Below are 23,691 nucleotides of genomic sequence, written 5' to 3' on the forward strand. Positions count from 1 at the left end.
ACATACAATTTAGTTCATAAATTTTGAAAACCCTTCTAAAATAAACTTCACCCCTTTATTTAGTTTGTCTATAAATCAAATCTATGCAAGCAAGAAAATCTAACTGATAGTTTAGTCTTTTCAAATATATGTCCATAAAATGTTGTCATCAGAAATGAATAGCATAAAATAGCTTAGTGACCTAAAGGTTAAGCGTCCACTCGTGAGATCGAAGGTCCTAGATTCAAGTCCTACGTGCAGGATCGTGGATGAACACTTCTGAAGAGTCCCATATTGGGATGAAACCTGTGTTCAGTATTTCCAGGTTTTCAGCGGTGGTCTAGCTTAAATCGACTCATGGATTCAACTATAAAATAGCTATTTTTTAAATGATCTATATCGTCTTTATATTCATCTTATCAAGGGGTTATTGAAGAAACCATATCAATTATAGATCATATACTGGTGAAATTACCATTGAGATGATTAACTTTTATTTGAATAAAATAGATAATTTATGCTATGATCATTAAGTTGTATAAAGGAATGGAAGAAACAGTATCAAAAATATTTCAAAGAGAATAATAATATATACTAAGATATTTTAGTTGAAACATTTCAATCTAAATACCAGAAATATATATGCATCAGTAATTTTCTTAGAATAAGTGTTGATAGATTTACTGTTACAAGTTTTGTTATATTGAAGAACCATAAGTAACAAATTGCTCTTTTAAATTCATTTAAATTGTAATTATCTATCAAATATAACTGGTCCATATTTTACAATATTTAGTATTAGCCATTCACCTCTAATCTCAAAAGATTTCCGCTCCTTTTTTCGTACTTACTTACTTAAGTCCGTTACCCCTTGTGGATCAGCATAGGCCATCCACTAGGATTCTCCATCTAACTCTGTCCAACACTATCCTTTCCAGTTGCTGTTCATTCTTTTCATGTCTGCTTCCAATTCCCGATGTAGTGTGTCCATTGGTCTTCCTCTTTTTCTCTTCCTTTTACGGTTCAAAGTTAGGTCTTGCTTTATGATACAGTTTGATGATTTCTGCAGTGTACTTTATCCGAACATCACTTACTAAACGCAATAATCTCGATAGGATTCTCTCATCTTTCTTCAATGGTCAGATCTAAAGGAAAATACATCAACAACTTGAGTGTCCATATTCGATTTTTTCCGGTATCATGCACCTTAATAAGTTGTAGGCTCGTTACAACAGGGCTTAGGTACCTACACTTAAGAGTCGCAATTACCCAGTTACTATAATTGGTTGGTTGTTTATCACAATACTTATAGAGTTAGTAAGTAGGTGACCTAAACGTTTGAGCGTTTGACTATGTTATATTATTGCTTTAAATGTGTTTGTTTATCCACAAGCATTTTGACTAAAGTGTTTATTTTAGTTTACTTAGAACATATACTCTGACGGTCTATTTTCTTGTGCTACCAGCCAGTCAGTTAACCATTGATTACTATAATCGCACGGACCCCAACCAAGTTGTATGCATCTACCAACATGGCTCTGAATAAAAGTTAGTGCCTTCAAGCACTGATGCCCCATTTTGATTTGGCCGCTCCCAACTTTCTTCCATCCGTCCCCAACACTAGTTAGCATTGCCCGCCATGGTAATCGGTGTTCAGGCATACGTAACTCACGGTCGATGAAGATTCACAACCTCATGAACTGATTTACCACCATTCCTTAATACTCTGCATCTAACTTCACTGTTACTTACCCGGTGATCCTAGTAGATGCCAGCAATATTTCTAAAACATTTGTGATTAAATACTGGTAGCTTACGAGTATCTTCTACTCTTAATGCTCACGTTTCTCAGCCGTAAAGTAGAATAGAGTGAACTTCTGCATAGTATACTCGTCCTTTGATTGATAGATGGATATCTCGAATTCGCCATAAGTGACATAAGTTTCTACAAGATCTAAAAATCCAACAAAGTTTCATTATTGTGATAAATCTTGTCAAACAGCCTGTGAACATTTTGTTCTAATATTTGAGTTGATATTAACAACTTTTTATTATCAATAATTGAACATGTTTGATCTATCATAATAACATATTTTATATATTAATTTCCTATCTTAGAATGTGATTGTAACCTTCATTCAAATGAATGCCGATTTTCAAATTCACTTTATTTATTATCGAATCGTGTAAGTGGTGGTGTTTGTGAAAATTGTCAACATAATACAATTGGTCGTAATTGTCATCAATGTGCTGAAGGTTATTATCGAGATTGGACCAAACCAATCAGTCATGAAAATGTTTGTTTACGTAAGTTTATAATGTTTCATTTAAAAAATTTTCTTTTGTTTTATTATAATCAAATGTAACTAATTAAAGTCAGTCAATTAGTCAGCTACAACGTAGGACCAGGCACATATATGTATCGGTCCAAGTTTCCATACCACATTAACACAACAAGATAAACACCGGATTCATAAAAGTAGTTAATTCAGAGGTGGTAATATATAAAAGAAAGATTACAATAAGGATATAGTATAGGAAGAAAGAATTAATTAGTAGAAAGATATGAAGCGATTTTAATCTCTTAGTTTAAGGGAAGATAGAGAGTGTATACACTGACGCCATTGTGATCGATTCTCAGCTGTCACACAGAGTCTCCAACCATTGGTTACGATAGTCACGCGGACCCCAACCAAGTAGTCTACATCTACCAACATGGCTCAGATTAGAATTTAGTGACTCCAAGCACCATCTCAGTTGATGAAGATTCACAACCTCATCAACTGATTTACCATCATTCCCTAATACCCTGCGTCTAACCTCACTATCACTTACCCGGTAATCCCATCAGATGCTAGCAATATTTCTAAGACATCTGTGGTCAAGTACTGGTAGCTTACGAGTATCTTCTACTCTTGACGGCCATGTTTCGCTGCCGTAAATTAAAACAGAACGGACTGCCGCGCAGTATACTCGTTCTTTTATTGATAGACGGAAATCGCGCCTTCGCCATAGGTGACGTAAGTTGGCAAAACCAAGCGAGCTTTTCGAATCCGTGCTGAGATTTCGTCAGACAGCAACCCATTAGGGCTGATCAGACTTCCAAGATAAGTGAGGTTGTCAACGCGTTCGACTACCTCACTCCCTATCCTTAGTTCAGGTGTTGACTCAGACCAGTCCTGAAGCAACAACTTGCATTTAGAGGGAGAGAAGCGCATTCCAAACATTCTGGCATTGTTGCTTAGTGCTACCAGAAGACTCTGCATTTTGTCAGAGTCTTCACCAAACAGGACTATGTTATCTGCGTATTCTAAGTCGATAAGTGGACCTCCTGGAAGGAGATCAGTGCCCGAGAATTAATTAAAATGAATAAATTTAATGCATAGTTTTAAAGTACTCTATAATATTTTGTATGTAAATGGACTTAGTTATTCTGTTTTGACAAACTTCATTGTCAATAGATTATAACAGTATAAACAGCAATGTCCCAAAAGTAAAAATATTATTTTATTACATAAAAAACTACCCAAATCATTAATGACACGTAGTGATACGCGAGAAGACATAAAATTAATTATCCCTGTGTTTATTATTATGTTAATTAAATAAAGAAATAAAGAGAATGAGCTGAAACTACCATTAAATAGATATTTCGATCATTTCACAAAATATAAATTTAGTGTCAATTGGAAGTTGTAGCTTGTTTAGTTTTCTCTGATTCTCCAATCATGAGTTAAATGAAAATGTTTCTTCAGTCTCAAAACATCTAATCGCTATGGAGTTATTACAAGATTTACATGAAATTCTCACTTATGAATATCAGTTGACATTTGATTTCTCTTTGGTAGATTATACCTCAAGGAATTTTACCATTGATATATTTATATACATGCATGTTATATTTAACTACTTCCGGACCTTGTGATATTTTCCAGTTTATTCTGCAACCACCCTTAGTCTCTCTGTAAAAGATAGAGTTCTTAGGAATAGATGACAAGGAAATGCTGATAACCAAGAGGTAGTTAGTCGACCAACATATTGGTTGCATTGCATTACTTTTTCTTAAACAATAACCTATTCGACAATATTTATGTTCATTGAAAAAAAACCCATCAACATTGAAACTAAAAAATAGCACAAAATAAAGCTAATTGAGAGTAAAGTTGAATTATAACCCAATAAAGGTATTTGGAAGTTGTTAAGCTTATTGGAAGATAATTCTGGAAATAGCTGACTACATAGGGTAATAAACAGAGAAAAGTTAAGTTGACTGGTGTAGGATACCAATGAATCAAAACAGTAACTATTCATGTTCATTAAAAACGATGCTATTGATGGTAGAAATAGTGCACGAACTCCTTGAGAATATAAAGTTGAGATTTCAAACTTCTAATTGTTAGCATTCAGCTCTCGGAATTCATTTTTATCTTGGTTTTAATTCTGATTTTTATTAAGTGTTCACATTTAAGTACATGATCGTTAAATACTTCGCTGTTCTCGAAAGAGAAACATTTCAAGGTACAGTAATGCAAACAATTGAATATCTGAAGGGGTTTTTGTGGATATTATATTAGTCTTAATTGTTAAGATCATGAGTCATTTGAAGCTAGACCACCATGTAAAACCTGGAAGCACTAGATGTGCACTGCTGAGAAGTCCCACAACAGGACGAAACGGCCGTCCAGTGCTTCCAGGTTTTCCATAGTGGTCTAGCTCCAATTGACTCATGATTTCAACTATTAAAATTCTTTATCTGTTTAATAAATCTCCCACATATATACTGTAGTGCATACATATAAATTGGCAAATGTAAGTGCAATGACAGTGTAAGTATTTATCAGTTTTCATCTGAATCACAAGAAATTTCGAAAGACATCTTCAGGTCACAATAAGTTTTTAACCGTTTGCAAACTTTGTCGTATGAGATGTATTTTTAATTAAGCTAAAAATCTAGTTTATATGTTTATCAAACACCAAAGACTATCTTTTTTACAAAGATTTCTTTGACATGGATATTCGGCTAAGTTTCATCTAAATTATCCACTTTAAATGGACGGCTATTTTATTGTTTTCTTTGTAATAAGCATATTTGAAAGTAAGTTAGATCATCATAACTACTACAACATATCATTCAAACTAAAATGTGAATGATATCTCACGCTTAAAATATATAAATATTGATTGTTGAAAGATATTTTCCTATGGATGAGCTGTCTCAAATTGTCTCAGGATGTAATTTTCAATGCTTTGATTAGTGAACTCTAAATTTATTGCGTATTCTCTGAGTATTAAAATAGATCTTAGTAAAACATTCAAAAAGAAACATTTCTTATGCACCTATGAATTAATTAGTGTGTGGTAATTGGTCATTATTCACATTTAGTTACAGACCAGTGTGAATCAAATACATATAATTTATATTTGATTCTAAGCCTATCAAGACTAGACTCGGTGATATTTTGATCAAAGATATGAATTACTGAAACGACTAGAACTGTAATGGGTAACTTGAACTAATCAAGCAGTTTGTAATTAATAAGTGACTTATTATTTAGATAACTTTGTTCTTAACAATAGGATCGAGAATCGATTACCAACGTTTTCCAACCAATTTTTACTACCTTCATGAAATGATTTCATTTAGATGGTTTTTAATGAAAATCTTACAGACACTTCAGCTTGATAGATAAAATTTATTCAACTGTAAATACTAACAATATGAATAATGCAATGTATGGATAAACTCATTCGAATAATTTTATTGAGTAACAGAACGGATAAAAACAATATTCTGTGCATAATACAACCATTGTACAACTAACCTTCCGTAAAACTAGATTTCATAATAACCAAATAGTTTCCTAAATTCGACACTTCATCTATAAAGTTTAAACGTAAGATCAATCTTGACTCATTTATTTAAGTGGTATATTCATCAACGTGTTTGTTTGATTCGTAAATATAAAAAAAGTTGTTGACTGGAAGGTGTTCGAACAGTTCGTCGTGACATTTCAGTGAATTGGTATATTGATATTTTCTATGCATTAGTTAATATGATCATTCATTTAACTTTAATATACTTTTAACACAGTTGTTTTAATTAGGTAATTAAAAAGTAAATATTTAGAAGCACAGATGGATAGTGGCTAGCAGTGGAAAATCAACAGTGAACATCAATTCTGAGGTGCAGGTACATCCAGATGACGAGTCTTGAATAGGACGAAACGCGCGTCCTGGACTACACTACTAGCCACTATTCATCTGTGCTTGTAATGCAATATCAAGGCAATACGCACAATATGCACATATATCAATAAGAGACTGATCAATTTCAGTTCTAAACATCAATGAAAAGATTCAAGTAAACAGTACCAAATGAATTTAAATATTTTATTGCTATAAACTAATTTCAACATTTATGCATATCTCAAGGGAATTTTAGTTTAGTTTGACTGTCTCTTCTTTCAAAACATAGACTTCGAATTTCATTAATATATGCGTTCTGTTCAATTCCAATCCCCTTTGAGCTTTGATTAATTGCTGAATTGAATCTCTATTTATTGTCCTCATAAAAATTATACTAAATACTGTCTACTCTCAATGAAAATGTTATGATAATATTATTGTTATATCACTGTCAGTGTATATTATAAATAGATATAACTTACATTAGTTACTTTAACATAAAAATGATATAGATGGATCTACTCTTGTTAAAGTGAATTTATTGAACGTGCAGTTGCTTGCTTGTTTGATTTTTTATTATTTACTGAATAGAAGATTAGATGGTGGTTGGAGGTAGTCGACAGGAAACCCTGGACCCGGGTTTCGTGCTACTTGGCACTCGTTAGCTGGGTGATACGGGATAGAATCCGCCAGGGAGCACCAGTTCCCTCAAGATAACAGGTACACCTTGCTGACGAGTGCCAAGTAGCATGAAACCCGGGTTCAGGGTTTCTTGTCGACTACCTCCAACCACTATCTAATCTCAATATATAGTGCACGCAGTGTCGAGTCACCTAGACTAGTGGCCACATTGCAACATGTTCGATAGCACTCAATCTGCACTAAATAGGGACTTGACACACATGACATTGATCACCACCCAGTGATCAATCAATCATGAACAGAAGAATTTCACTTTATTCAGTGGCTTCTCTTAAGAATTTAACAATTTCTAACGTAGAGCATTAATTTCGTTTCATATCAGTTAAAAATTGATAGATTTTGTAACTTGAGACTGGACAATTAAACTTATGTGAACCTCTGCAGACGTGAATGGGATCTTTTCTAACTAATATACAAAAGAATTTTAAGCTGAAAGGTATGTATTTATTGTTTAGCGGAATGACTTACCAGTTGACTAACATAGAGAACAATGTAGTTAGTTCAGATATATATGGAATAATCAAGATAGAAAACTATGAATCATGCGCTAATTGATATTTCATGATTTAATTCCCTCTTACGTGTTAAGACTGATTATTTTATTTACCGACTTATAAATAGACATTTTGTGTGACCTAGTTTCTGTAACGAATCTAACATTTTAAACTTTGTCTTTGTTCCTTGTATTATTCTATAATAATTTTGTTATTTGTTGTAAGAATTCTTGGTCTTTGATCCACTTAATTATCAATCAATAAATTTAATTGTATACAGGAGCTTCGCTTCACAAACTGGCACCGAAAATCAGGTTTGTAGCTTATGATTTATACAATTTATACAAGTTTTCGTCCAATTAAATATGATTTTTATGTTCATACCACTTTACTCTCAAATTTTTAATCTTGCTCGATTATTAATAAAGCTTTGAATGTGAAGAGTGTACTCTGTTATCAAGATTGGTTTGTTGGGATATTAAATATTATTATCAACACTTTTTGCTAGATGTTTCATAGTTAAAAGATTATTTAATTTTCTTTACACAGCTTGTCGATGTCATCCAATTGGATCTATTGTCCGTCATGATTGTGACAGAAGAAGTGGACAGTGTCGATGTAAACAAGGTGTAGCTGGTTTAACCTGTGATCGTTGTCAAGATGGCTATCATCAAACGCGTTCTCCACTTAATCCTTGTACGAAAGGTAAAAAACAAATGCTATTGAAGTGCTTTGTTTTGAAGTAATCTTTTATGTTTAAAAATAATTTTCTGATTACCAAACTTCTTTTTAATACTATTTAATATCGAATATACTGCTTAGCATTGACCATGTCTTAACTTTAAATATACGGAATTGAAGGACTTTTGAGTTCTGTCACTATTTGACCATAGATATCCTTGAAGGGTATATTTATTTACAGTGAAACCACCAAGTGTGCATCAAAAGAAGTGCAGCATCATTCAAAGAGATTGCTGATTTTTGACGGAAACTATTTTAGGCAAAACAAAATTTCCAGTTAAGTTCATGTGAAAATTTGAACCAGTGGTTGGCAAACTTAAATCATATTGTAAGTAGCTTTATTCATTCTTTATTTCATTTTCAGACTTCGGTATTTTCCATCCATCAAGTTCAGTCCTTTTTCTTTTAAATACATAATTAATACTTTCTTATATTACTGGTATAATTGTTTTAAGAGTGTTTATTCAAGCTATGAAACTACTCATTGTTAGAATACTGTTAATATGTTTGAAAGAATGCTTGAAGACATTCTTCATGTCAATGATTAAGTTTTTTACATAAATGTGATTGAATTTGTAAATTATGTATTTTCTCATGTCTATCTTAAAGTTTAATTAAACGGAAAAATGTATTTTATTTTGATTGATGATTAGGAATTCGGACAAGTTAAATTATATTATTCTCAGAGAATTACACTTTTTTCCAGAATCTTTTATTCACACACAGTAGAATGATTACTTAAATTACATAAAATATCATAAAAATTTGGATAGTTGAATTCATGAGTTAATTGAAGCTAGGCCACCACGGAAAACCTGGAAGCACTGGATGGCCATTTCGTCTTAGTATAGGATTCCTCAGCGGTGCGCATCCACAACTGAATTGGTTGAAGTTAGACAGTAACACCGTTGGATGATGGCTCAGTGGTCTAAAGGTTAAGGAATCACGCGTGAAACCGGTAGGTCATAGGTTCAAATCCCAAGAGCGGGATCGTGAATGCGCACTGCTGAGGAGTCCCATACTAAGACGAAATGGCCATCCTGTGCTTTCAGATTTTCCATGGTGGTCTAGCTTCAATTGACTCATGAATACAACTTTTAAATTACTATGATTACCACAAAACTCTTTTCTGATTATTATCATAAGAATATTGCAGGAATCTATTTAGTAAATAATAAAAAATTTCATTTCAATAAGAAACTTGATTATCGTATAAATTCCTTGTGCATTTTGGATTCCTTCAAATTTCTAAGCCTTTAATATATTTCTTGCGTCATTAGGTGATAACTTGATACGTATAATCTAAATATAATGATAATATGAGTACAATTTTACCTATATTTTCAAATTAAGAGAGAATCGATTTTAGGGACTTGAGTTAAACAATAATGCTATATGAAGCAAATATATAATTAATAACCGGAGGGTTTGTGTAAATTTCAATTTATTTGACTTATATCTAGAATGAAGATAATTTACATTACGAAATATTATCATGTCTGCATGATTGCCATAGCTAGTTGTTTGATACATTAGGTGATGTGATTTAGAATTGGTCACAAGGGTGCAGGGGTTATCACTTTTTTCTTCACTTAGATTTTGAGTTTCCTATTTACCTTATAAATTTTTCTGTTCAACAAATCTATATTTCTTTCACGAATTGTATCTTTGATGCCTAATCTTTTTTTCGCACCAATACTATTACTACCTCTAGTGTTCTGAGATTTACCTTGATAATTTTATTTGACTGTGCTAACGGAGTGTGGTAAGTTGAAGCAATCTATACATACGTCGCGTATGTCTGACTGATTAACTGACGAACAATAATTATTCGACGAGTAAATGTAAACTAAATAGTCCTAAACATTTATTTTTTAAAAATTTGAAACACGTCAATAGCAACCTCAGAAACCTAGATGAGTTCAAAATAGGAAATTCATGTGTTGGTCAGTTCAATACTTTTTGACTAGTCAGGTGGAATCCAGTGATTCTCATTCGTAACTTCATATAATTTTCGAAATAGTTCAATCATCATCTGTTCTCATAGGTGAGCTACTAACTCACTTCCAACAAATAATCTGATATTGCATATATTTTACTCTTTTAGTCACCTAATAAATAAACATTTAGAATATTCACTAAAGAATTAAATAATATACTCGTTAATCATTAGCTCCATTCAATATCAAAACATGACTAAACGATCACTGTATAAAAATAAACAGAGATTACACATAGATATGTTCAATTTACTCTTTGAAACCAAAAATAATAGCGTATTACATTGAAAAGAGAACGGTAGTAATAGTTTTAACTTCAACACATGTCAGACAAAATTCATTTGGTAACAACAGCTTTGGAGAGTTCAACTTAACTTTAAGACTCCTATGTGTTGATTATTGCTAAGATATTTTTCACTTTCATTTTCAATACTTTATCACTCGAATAAGAGGATATTGCAATAGGCAAGAATTCAAGACTCTTGGTGGTTAGATCTTCAGGTATACAATAATTATTCTTAATCAACGACTAATTATCTGCAAATGTCCATATAGTAAGGAAACATGGAATGTTTAATTGTGTGCAGCTAGAAGAACAATTTTATTATTTCATTGAAATCGCGAACCGATCTAGGTTACACCGCAATTGAAAGTTTTGAATTAATGAATGATCTTTTGGTCCTATTATGAGGTCTCTCATTAATGCACATCTACGTTACCGCAGACGAGACTCGAACCGAGAACCTTCGGTCTCGCCCGCGGACGTTAAACCTCTAGACCACAGAGCTGGTATTCACCCGTGTTATTACATGTTACATAAATGTATGAAAAAGGTCTAACTATTCAGAATGAAGATTGTTCTAACTGTCTGTGATAAAATTAATCTTGGACATAAATAACATACCACAGTAAAATAAAATTTTACATTCAGATAACTGGTAATATTTGTAAGAATGACTGTCATTCAATAATTTTCTTCTCAAGCTTTCGAGTTATAAATCAAGTTTCTCAAATAAATTAACTTTGTATGAATCATCAAAGGTCAAAAGAATATTTATTTGTCTTAATTTTAAACTTTATGGTACCTAATTTTAGGGTCAAATTATTTATCATAAGATTATAAATTATCAACTGTATTAACATGATTCAACGTTTATCTACACATGAGTGATTACGTAACACAAGAGTAATTCTCCAAAGGATATAAACCTTCAGAAATCTATTCATACTGTTTCATATGGTGAATCAGTCACGCATATCATTGCAAAAAACTTAAGCATATAAGATTTGTCCACACTAATGCTGTAGATTATGTGCACAATAACCCAAAGTGTTTTATAAATAAGTCGTGTTTAGTAACCTGATTAACAAAGCACAGGTGAATTCACCTAGAAATAAATTATGGTAGGTCAGTTTTTGTTCTAGTTGTAAGCATACAAAAGGAATACTGATATATGTACCAATAAGACATCAATAAATTCGATTTGAAGAATTAGTTCGAATTGATGCATAAAGATAAATGACTTATGACATCATCAATGAGTAGGTAATTTACAATGTTCTGGCTTACATTAAACACTTGACTAGTGTTTACAAGCCTATAAAATTTGTAATGTTTATAAAACGGAATATTACTTATCAGGAGCCCAGTGATAAAATGCTTCCCATCTAGCTACATAATCAAAGCATATAGTTGCTAAATTCATCAATAGATACGACGCGAGTAGATGACCAATGATTTTTATGTATATAATCGCTCGCCTGTTTTGATTGAACTAAGAAACATACATGTGTGGATTTTAATAATTTTTCAACTTATGTCACAGAATTTTATTCCCAAAGATAAGGCCTCTAATTGTACATTTGTTAAGGACATTGAAGAATGATTAAACATATACCTCTCAGGATTGCTAGGAAATTTATGCTATGTTTCTTTGGCTTTCAAACTTTTAGTGGGGTCCGATGTTAATTTTTTCGTGCGTTTGTCAGTAACTGTGGTAACATAATCAGTGAAAAAATAGTGTTCGTTAGATGATAATTCATATGACACAGGAGATCTTTGCAAAATGTTAAATTCCAATAACGGGATGTGTTGACTAATGGAATCGATAACATTTTGTGCATGGCATTTAATATAATCCACACATGTTCAATTCGAAAATTTAATCAAACAAACAAATGGTTTTTGTCCAGTCTCTGACCAAGAATTCCAACGTTTCGAATCTACTCTTCTTGATAGCTGCAACCAATATATTACCACATAAGTAACAGACAAACGTCTTTTAACGAAAGAACATAGAAATCAACTAAAACTTCTTAGAAACAATAAAAACTTGATTATAACACATCCAGATAAAGGTGCTGCTAGAACGCAAGATTCATGTCGAAAAGATGAAAAAGTTATTATCAGATGACACTGAATTCTCGAAACCAATCAATGAGAAAAACAAGACTGAAATTATAGTAAAGCAACTGATTAAAGTTTTTAAGAGAATGAAAATGAGCGCATAAAACCGACAGGATCAATAATTCCACGATTATACGGTCTGCCAAAAATACACAAGCTTGGCCTACCTCTCAGCTCAGTTCTTGATATGTCAGGATCCCTTTACCACTATTTAGCAAAATGACTGGTAAATCTCCTAGAATCCGTTAGAAAACGCATTTGTAAACACTTCATATGTGATAATTTTAAAACTATTATGACTGGATTATCGTGACCATACTTAAAACATCTATGTGAACCATTTAATGATAATTAAATTATCCAATTAATTAAATGAAAACCTATAACATTATTAACAGACCTATTTCTTTCTTCATATAACATTTTAAGATTGTGAAAACAATTTCACTTATCTTACAACTAGCCAAAATACATATTCCCTTAACATTTCATCATTGACTTGTATTAAGCTTGTAGATAATTAATACCTATTTCATCGTATTGTTGTATACATGATACATCATAAATCTTATTCTATATGTACATGCATAAAATAATAGGCTTAAATGAAAAGACAAAACTACACATATAATGATTTATATGACAGATGTCAACTTTTTTTTTTCTATTACAGTTCTCTACTTAAATCCTACATGTATATTCATAAAATAACTAACTATACATAAATATTGGTCGGAAAATAAAAGTAAACCAATTACGGTTACATATCATCTTCATTAGTATTATAATCATAAATTCAATAAAAAAGGAAGATTTAAAATTGGCACACAAATTAGTTTTTTGTTGAATGTAAAAGGAGAAAAAAAAAACAAACAAACAAACTTCAAGTGAATGTTCAATACAAAATTCTGTTAAAACTAATTGTTTTGTTTAAATCACTTGATTTTGTTCAATCAATTATTGAATTATTTCTTATTTAATTTATGTTTCATCTGATTTTTTGGACAATAATCATAATCATTTCATCTAATAAAAAAACGGTTTATTTGTATTGTTTGGCATAAAGTAATTTTAGCATAAATTCATATTGTTCTTGTTTATGTCATCTTATTCTTTCCTATCCTGATGAGTATCAATAATCAAGCAGTTTTAATAATTTAGTTTCTTCAATAGTTGAGATCATGAGTCAATTGAAGCTAGACTAGTATGGAAAGCCTGGAAGCATTGGATGACTATTTCGTCCTATTATGGGACTGCTCAGCAGTGCGCATCCACGAACCCGCCTCGCGAGGTTTGAACCTATGACCTATCAGTCTAGCGTGCGATTGCTTAACCTCTAGACCACTGAGCTGGTATCTATTGGTGTTAATGTCTAACTTCAACTAATCCACAAACTTTAGTTTCTGTTTAGGATTTATGCTAGAAAATTATAACTTACTACACAAAAGTGTTCATCGATTGTATGAACTGCCAAATAAATTGTATAATTTAATTGTTAAACTGAAGCAGTCGCTATATAAAAACGAAAATGACTGTTTGATTCTGGTTCTGTTTTTTAAGTTATAATGATAACTACGAAACCAAATATTTCATCGAAATTAAAGGGTATCCACCGCAGTAGTATGAATCCCGCTGAGCGGGATCGTGGATGCGCACTGATGAAGTGTTCCATACTAGAACGAAACGGCTGTCCAGTACTTCCAGGTTTTCTGTAGCGATCTAGCCTCAAATGACTCACGATCTCAACTATTAAATTACTATAATATCCACAAAAAGCCCTTTCTGATATTATGTTTAATAGTTTTTTAACCCAATCTTTTATATATTATATATTTGAATTAAAAGTCATTGACATAATTTCACATGTAACTCAAAGTTTTATTTTGCTCTCAATCTAAATTCTGATGTTATGTGTAACATTTAGAAATTGTTCAAGATTTAAGGTTTTAAGGTTCAATAGAATTTTAGATAAGTTTAATGCGCAAAAAAACATTGAAAGTCTTAATGTCATTGAAAATGTCATTTTTATGTTATGATTTAGTTAGTTTCAGTTGAACTAATTGTTAACACTTGATGATTCGATAGTGTTTTTATCTGTTTTTTATCTATACCCTGAAATGTAAATAAATTCCTTTCATTATCCGAAAAGATGTAACTCTATAGTTACTGAACTGTATGAATTTCTATGTCATAGAAATAATCATCAAGTATTTACTAATGAATACCAACCATTAATATTATACTGATCATTGAATAAATTCACTTGTTTTTGTTTGCTTGTATGTTTCCATCGTTAATTAGGACTACAATTGATCAGTCTCTTATTAGCATATGTGCATCCTGTACGGATTGCCTCAATATTGCCTTCAGTCACATGCCAACAAAATAGTGATCAGCTGTAGTCCTAAATATCGATTAAAGTAAACAACATCAAATGAGTTTAAACTTCACCCCATTGTACAAACAGCTGGCTATCAGGACTCAGTGGCTAAGTTGATAACGCGATGGTGTTTGAAGTGAACGGTACTGGGTTTGAGTCCCAGAGTGAACATCAACTCGGGAGTGCATGTACATCCAGCTGAATAGTCCGAAATAGGACGAAAATGATCATTGAATAGCTGTTTCCAGATTATCATCGACTTACGGAGAATTTTCAACAAATACTGTCATTGCTTTGATTTTAAGGTTTCAGAATTTTCAGAGATTCTATTTACCGTAGGCTAATGAACTTGTTTCTATTACTCATTGTTTTACAACTATTTTTATAATGAAAAAAATGTCTTTTCACTTAGTCAAAAATAGTTAATCTTTCAATATGTAATTATTGTTATAAATTGACCATTCAGATACTCATGGTAATTTCCATTTGCTTTACATTTGATACCTTTTTTGTATTAGTAAATACTTCATTGAAACTAATCAATCGTACTGATGAATTATTATCGCTTTTATATTTTTCTCTTTTTCTTAGATTTCACATCTCGAGCAGTAGCTTTGGCTCATACACCAGGTAGGTCGATTTGTGTTATGATTAAACAATTTTAGTATCGTCAAATTTTCCAAATATATTCAGATTTTTGTTTACTATAGAAAAGTAATAAGCCATCTTCATTTTTCCTCGTGAACTGAAAGCTAAGTATACTACAGATTTTTGGTAACAATATCAGCTAACAAATATTATAGTTCATTTATTCAAAGATATTATTGGTTAACAAGTTCGTTTACAATTATGATATAATTATACCCTATTAGTCCTAAACTATGAAATGAACCAGTTTGCAGATCAAGTTTATGTGAAACGGCTTTATCAACAGTTCCTTAGTTATTAACCTTACTGAGGGAAGCTTGACAAAGACTGGTTGCTTTAACTTCTACCTATTTTTATTCAACTTCATTTACTATTTCTTCATACAGAAATCAATTAAGAAATTCGAGCTATTTCTTTTCCTTAGTTAAGATATCCTCATCAATGGCTAAATTACTTCACTAATGAATGAAGTAGACTAATACTTTCCTTTTTTTTATCGGAAATGAAGTTACGGCGAGACTATAATTTATGAACGAACCAATCAAGTATAAGATAACAGGTCTTGGATTTTCACATGAAATTCACTCATCCATTTGGTTAAATAGAGTTTTGGCATTATAGCTGATATCAGTTCGTGATGAAAACTCTAAATATAATTCCTAACCTTAACCATCATCTGCAAATCATAATTCTAATTCGTCACACAGATTTATAACCCTCATTTGATCTTATTTATTAGGTGGATACTCTTAAGGTTAATCTAGTGTTATTCAAAGGTCGTTCATAAATTATAGTCTCACCGAAGTTACTGATTCAATTTTAATTACTTTTATTATTACCTTTTTTCTTGCAGGTGATATAAACTGTCCACCATGTAGTACAAATAAAGAAAGAATTAAACTGAAAAAATTCTGTCGTAAAGATGCAGGTAGACAATCATTTTTTTCAAAGATTATTCTTATGTAATATAAATAGATATTCATGTAAATTTCAAATTGGAACCACTTTGATCGAAATAGACTATGAGAATACTAAAATACTAAGTACTTTTGTAGACAATTTGGTCCAACTTACATGTTCATTTGTCATTAGTATTACAAGCACTAAAAAAAACCCAGAAAATTAAAGTCCATTTACTTTTAGACAGTAATTATTTCCAAGATTTTGATTACAATATTCATACCTTAGTTAATGAATAATATTTTAAACATTCAATTATTGATCAGATACATGAATTTAATTCATAAATGTTTGTTTATATGGTAGGTGAACGTAAATGTACTCCATAAAAATGATCTAGATTACATTTTGGGATGAAATATAATGAAGCCTCGAATTGGTTGTTAGATGGAATAAATTATTTTTTGTACAACTATGCAATGCGTTTTTATCAAAATTGATAAGTCTTTTAATTAAATGTTAGATTCGGTTGCTAATCTTTTCAAGTAACCCTCAGACTAAATCTACATAGCAACTTGAACATAAGAGAACAAGCCCGAAATATGGAAGAAACGGTCTACTCCAAAAGTCTCTTTATGTACAGAAGATCTAGGGTATTTATACTATTTTGAATGGCCTTGTGTTTCTGGAAAATTCTGGAACGCCACTAAGCATAGTAGCAGTATAGATAATCATCCGGTCAGAAACGCGACCTGTGACTTTTCACTCTCTAGATTATTTTTTGGCAAAACTTCCATTGAATGCTGCTTGGATAAGATGTTTTCTAGTGTTTTCAGAGCCTTTATTGGAAGAGTTTTTTGGACCCCTCTAACAAAAATTAAAAAGACTAACTTTCAGAAATAACTCATTTATATCAATCATTCTTATAATGTTCGAAAGTGCATAATAAGTATATTTATCTCATTCAGTTTCCTAAAAGGTAAGTGTTTATATAACCATTCTTAAATTATGACATTCATTTACAATCGAACGCATAGATTTTTATCAGAAATTAAGGCGCTTCATTTTGATTTTAATCATCTAATATATATTAGATGTGAAACTTAACTTCTATTAGTTTATATTAACCTATAAAACGAAACATATAATCTTCTCTGAATTTGGTGGAGTTTTATTCTCTGAGCTGAGTGGTTTGGTCGTGGAGCTTTCATCTTTCTTCTGAATGACATCATCAGCACAAACTTCAGATAGAAGTGAAGTGTTCGAATTTCTCCATATGTGTTTCACAGCTTAATCTGTGCACCTCGATGTTGATTGGTTCTTATTGACCTTAAATTTGTCATTGTTTACTTCTTTGTTTTGGTTTTTGTTCCTAGATTTGTGCATGATTTTTTTGACTGGTTGGTAAATTGGATTGATTTCAATATGTTTGTTGATTGCTGATTGACCTGAGTGTCAGGCTTCTAAAAATTCTCTGGTGTTTTTGGAGTTTCCTCTGTCTAAGATTTCCACATTTTTCCAATCGAGTGTCCGAAGTTGTCCACGTGTATTGATATAAGTGGGGAGATATCATGCCGTTTCACAATTAATTGATGTTCATGTAGGCGAAGGTGAAGGGGACGTCCGCTTTGTCCAATGTAGTGTTTTTCGCAGTTGGCACAATTTATTTTGTAGATGATGTTTGATTTGTTTTCCTTTGTTATTTCATCCTTTGGTTTGCATAGGATTGATTGTAGTGATTTTGTCGGTTTGTGTGCCACACCTATTCCGAAAATTTTTATCAGTCTCGTTGCGGTTTCTGATATTACTTGTATATATGGTAGGGTGATCCTTTTGTTGATTTTTGTGCTTGACTTGAGTTCTAATGCTGCGTGCGGTTGGTATTTTTTGAAGTTGATTGGGTAGCCGTTCTTCTGAAATACATTCTTCAGGTATTTCTCTTCATTTCTTCGTGCTGCCAGTGTGCTGCAGTGTGTCCTCGCCCTTTTGAACAAATTGTGTACGCAGTTGATTTTGTGAGCTCTTGGGTTGTTGCTATTGTAGTTGAGAATTTGATCTGTATGGGTCAGTTTCCTATATACTTGAGTTTCCAGTTTTCCTGTGTTGGTTCTAGTGATCAATATATCCAAGAATGCTAGTATGTTGTTTGACTCCTGTTCCATGGTGAACTTAATGTCATAGAAGACGTTGTTGATCAGTTTGTAAGTGTTTTCTAGTTCATTCTTTTTGACGATGACGAAGGTGTTGTCTACATAGCGAATCCAAATTTTTGGTTCGACCACTGGCAGTATCGCGGCTTCTAGTCTTTGCATCACTGCCTCTGCGATCAGTCCTGATATTGGTGATTCCATTGGTGTCCCTTTCGTTTGTTTGTGGATTTTGTTGTTGAATTGAAAATATGTTGTTAGGCATAAATCGATGAGTTCCAGTAGACTTTGAATTTGAAGCTTCGTGTATTTATTGAGATTTGTGTCGTTGTTGAGCAGCAGGTATATAGTTTCTTTTGCTAACCTTGGTCCAATTGAGGTGAATAGTGTTGTTACGTCGAAGGATATCATGAGTTCGTCGTTGTTGATTTGAATTTCCTTAATTTGGTCCAAGAATTGTGTGGGGGATTTGATGGAGTGAGTGGCTGAATCTACTAAATGTTTCAGTATTCGTAAAATTTCTTTTGACAAATTGTACGTTGGCGTTCCACCATCTCAAAATCTTCTTTGAAACAACAATAAAAACAATCTTTATTCGTCTGTTATTAATGATAATTCATACTACATATTGTTCCATTGTACTATTTAAACTTGAATTCATTTTGATTTGGTTATTTATTCTCTAAAGAAGTGGCTTACACTGAGTCAAGAAACATTAGAAAATTTAATTTTTCCACTCAGTCGGTTATTACAAATATATATTATTTTTCAATGGTTAAGATCATGAGTCAGTTGAAGCTAGACCACCATGGGAAACCTGGAAGAACTGGACGGCCGTTTCGTCCTATTGTGGGACTAATCAACAGTGCGCATCCACGACCTCACCCTCTGCGAGATTCGAACCCAGGACCTACTGGTTTCGCACTCGAGCACTTAACCACTAGACCACTCAGCTGGCATCCAACGGTGTTAATGTCTAACTTCAACTAATCCACGAAATTGAGCGACACATTGTCTTCAGTGAGTTACTATCTCACAACAGACCTCCACAAAACCCATCTGATATATTATTTTTATTTATAACAATCTACCCAATGCTGAATTTATTGGTAATAATACCTTCATATTACATTTGTATATAAAGAAAGTAAGAATAACAGCAAATTTTCAATATTTGTTGAGTTTTTAGAGAGAAAAAATATATACTATAACCGTTATTGTACATATTGACCAAAATTGTGCATACAATAGTATCCATTTGGGTATTGGTTTTTATAAATAGCAGTTTATTTTGTTTGGTTCATTCTAACAAAAAAGGAAAAGTATAAAAGAGACATAAATTAGTGAGAACTGGTATATATATATATATATATATATATATATATATCAGAAAAATAAACCAGTTGTTGAAAATTTGTCATATAATGAAAAGAGAAATTGGTCAATGCTTTTCTGTCGTTTTAATGTATACCTAGCATAGTGCATATAGACAAGTACAATAAAGAAAAACATATCCATTATCTAATGGTAAATTCTTTACATTAATATAACTAACTTATTTTGTTGGTATCTGTATTCTGTCAAAATATTTAAGTAAAATAATTATTACACCTATATGAACAAAGATAAATTTCATTTTTATGAATCATGTTATTATTTTTTATTATCTCTCTAAATGGAAGGGGGATGCCCTAAAAAGCTAACTGACATCAAATATATAACATTTCGAAATGGTTAAAATATGACCACCAGTTAGTTGTTACTATCCAATAATAATAATAATAATAATAATACAAATAAGGAATAATAGTTTTTTTATGATATAAGCATTTTAAGTGTAGTTTTCTTCTACTAAATATACCTTTCTATTATAGACCGAAAAAAAATCCTAGTTTGTCTACTATATATTTCTATGGTAAATATCAATGATAATTTATATCTCTATACAGAAATTGAACTGAATTTACATGTTTTAAAACAAAAATGGTGAGACTATAATTTATAAATGACCTTTGAATGACACTAGATTAACCTTAAGAGTATCCACCTAATAAATAGGATCAAATGAGGGTTATAAATCTGTGTGACGAATTAGAATTATGATTTGCAGATGATGGTTAAGGTTAGGAATTATATTTAGAGTTTTCATCACGAACTGATATCAGCTATAATGCCAAAACTCTATTTAACCAAATGGATGAGTGAATTTCATGTGAAAATCCAAGACCTGTTATCTTATACTTGATTGGTTCGTTCATAAATTATAGTCTCGCTACAAAAAATTTTCTTAAGGTTTCTATTTTTGGTATGTTTGCGTATTTACTGTAAAATAATTTGCCGAAACAGAAAAATTTTTTTTACCTGTTTTTATACCATTTTTTAAATGTATGTTAGTAGTGCACTTGGTTTGTGTGAATGAGTGGTAAATATTATATTGTTGATCTCAATATTCATTTATAATTGAATGTATTTATTCAGATTAATTGATTTAGTGTGAAAGTGAAAAGTGTTGATAAATGAGTTGCTATTGTATGATACGTTTGCTTGAATACTGATTACTATGACGCACAATGCTGGATAGTGTTGAAGATGGTTGAAAGAAAGTTAGGAGCGGCCAAACTAAAACGTGGTATCAGACATTGAAGTCAATAATTTCTAGTCTGAGCCATGTTGGTAGATGCAGACTACTTGATTGGGGTCCTCGTGACTGTTGTAACCAATGATTGGAGCCTGTGACATGGCCCAGAATCGATCACAATGGCATCGATGTATACACTATATTTCTTCTCTTAAACTGTGGGATTAGAATTACTTTATGCCTTTCTTTCTACCAACTAGTTCTTTCTTCCTGTACTATATCCTTATACACAACCTTTCTTTTATACATTACAATCATTGAAGTAACTACGTCTATGAAATTGGTGTTCATCTTGTTGTGCTAATGAGGTGTGGCAACTATATGCCTAGTCATACGCTGTAGCTGACTGACTCACAGAAAATTGTATCATTCTTATAAAATGATTATGGTAGATTTTCCAAATGTTTTCTGAAGATGTTTTTGTGCTTAAAGAAAGAAATATAGTGAAAGTTTTACCCAGTATATGGATCTGTGATAAATTTGTTTAGGAAAGTATTTTTTTATTTCGTCAAGAAACCAAAATCTTCATCTTCAAAAAATTGAACAATTGGACATTATAACTAGTCTATGAACAATTCATAACATCTGAAATAACCGTGTGCTTAGGTGCTAAGCTGAAGTTAGGCTTTTATCAGGTTTTTCTGGAAAGACTGAAGAAATACTAGAACAAATTATAAATGGTTATTATCTCCACATTGCTGATTAGTAAGTTAGTGATTCCAGATTAAATAACAGAAATTAATATTAGGGGAGTTTCTCGAATGTGCTTTGCTTAAAACTTAATGTAGTTCATACTTGTTACGGAAACGACGAAATATATTAAGCAGAGATCAGTTGTAAGGAAAACGGATGTAATATATGTATTAAATTAACAATTTAATATTCCGCTGTTTTAACAATCTATAGAAAAAGCACTAAAATTCACTTGTCATCATTAATTTTTTATTTATCTTTGCATAATCTCTGATGTTTTTCCAGTGTAAGTTAACATCAAACGCAAACTAGGCAAAAGAACTGATTTAACTCATTTATTCGAAACTCGTGTTTGACTTAAAGATCGTTTTCATCACAAACTGATAATAAATTGATAAGCACTGTAAAGCAACGATTGGTGAATGGCCGCTTTGTCTAAGTTTATAATTTTCTAAATAAATACTCAATACACAGATAAGACCTTTGCTTTGTATGACTAACTCTACACTATTCAATCAATGATTCAGAATCCGGTAGAAATCAATAAAAACTTTACCTGATCCACAGTTTAGCACGATAACCACCGATTATTGTAAGTATGCAACTGACCCATCAAACGACTGATTCCATAGAACCTTACTTTTGCCAAAAGGAAGAATATCGTTTACAGCTCATTGAAAAACCTGAAAATCTGCGGTTTGATTCCGCCGTCGTTCTTAATTATATGGACTTTTGAAAATACATTGTTTCTTTACCTAATTAAAGTCAGTGATGACTGTCTTTGAAACAGTATGAGTTACTGCAGAATTTCAAGTATGGTTAGATACTATGAGTTGATTGTTTTTTGTTTATATGCTTTCAATCAAAAATAGAATGAGTAGAAATTATGTGATTGGTTATATTCAGAATGATTGAAAAAGTTTTGAGAAAGTATATTGGTAAATTACTGAATCTATTCATATGAAGAATTTAGATCAATGAACGAAATTCAGATTAATTTACTTAACATTGTTGATAGTCGCTTTACTTTCTAGAAAACATAAAGGTTCCCTGGGAAGTTTTGCATGAATTAATAAACGAAATTGGAGATAAATAAAAAATTTCGTCTAAATTTGAATGAACAGTTTCACAATATTTGGGCGCCGAGTTAATGTGAGACAATAAAGAGGAAGAATGTATTTGTAAAAACTCAGCGAAAGAATTTGAAGTAAATTCGACATTTCGCTTGGCAATCTGATCCAAGCTTTTTCAAGAAGAAACATGTACTTATCTACATTCGATAATTTTGATGTTTGATTATATTTCCTTGAAAAAGCTTGGACCAGACTGCTAGGCGAAATGTTGGATTTACTTCAAATTATTTCGCTGAGTTTTTACAAACACATTCTTTCTCTTTAATGGAGAGGACTTAATCTGAAATCAGACATGTTTAAGGTTGTAAGATAACACTGCGACAGTTAAATAATAATGACTTTTACAACTATTTACTACTAATCACCTGGAAAAACATGCGATAAAAGGAAGAAGTTAAATTCTTAATAGAGCTCATATTTATAAAAACTCGACTATGTGATGAACGTATGGAAGAACATGCAAATGAAATTTTAGATTATTCACTCTTTGCAAACACAATGCTTTGTTCAAATCTTCTTATCACCTGCCGTAAAAACTTTGATAGTCACTTAACTACTTGCGTCTGTTACATAGGCCGCCGACCAGGTTTATCCAACCAGCTCCGTCCTGGAATCTCTTTTCAAGTTGTTTCCAATTGCTATT

At 31.8% G+C, this 23,691-nt stretch overlaps 1 protein-coding gene across 1 annotated transcript in view; it reads left to right on the plus strand.

Moving 5' to 3' along the window:
- Positions 1 to 23,691, plus strand: part of NTN1_1 (Netrin-1) — a gene marked incomplete at its 5' end in the record, with an annotated part of 61,401 nt that overhangs the window by 31,948 nt on the left and 5,762 nt on the right. Inside the window, 4 exons of the mRNA XM_012943939.3 lie at positions 2,098 to 2,286; positions 7,911 to 8,066; positions 15,481 to 15,519; positions 16,391 to 16,465. Of these exons, the coding sequence (XP_012799393.2) occupies positions 2,098 to 2,286; positions 7,911 to 8,066; positions 15,481 to 15,519; positions 16,391 to 16,465 (459 nt within the window). The remainder of the gene's footprint in view (positions 1 to 2,097; positions 2,287 to 7,910; positions 8,067 to 15,480; positions 15,520 to 16,390; positions 16,466 to 23,691) is intronic.

The sequence above is a fragment of the Schistosoma haematobium genome, chromosome ZW (assembly GCF_000699445.3).
Source record: "Schistosoma haematobium chromosome ZW, whole genome shotgun sequence".
NCBI lineage: Eukaryota > Metazoa > Platyhelminthes > Trematoda > Strigeidida > Schistosomatidae > Schistosoma > Schistosoma haematobium.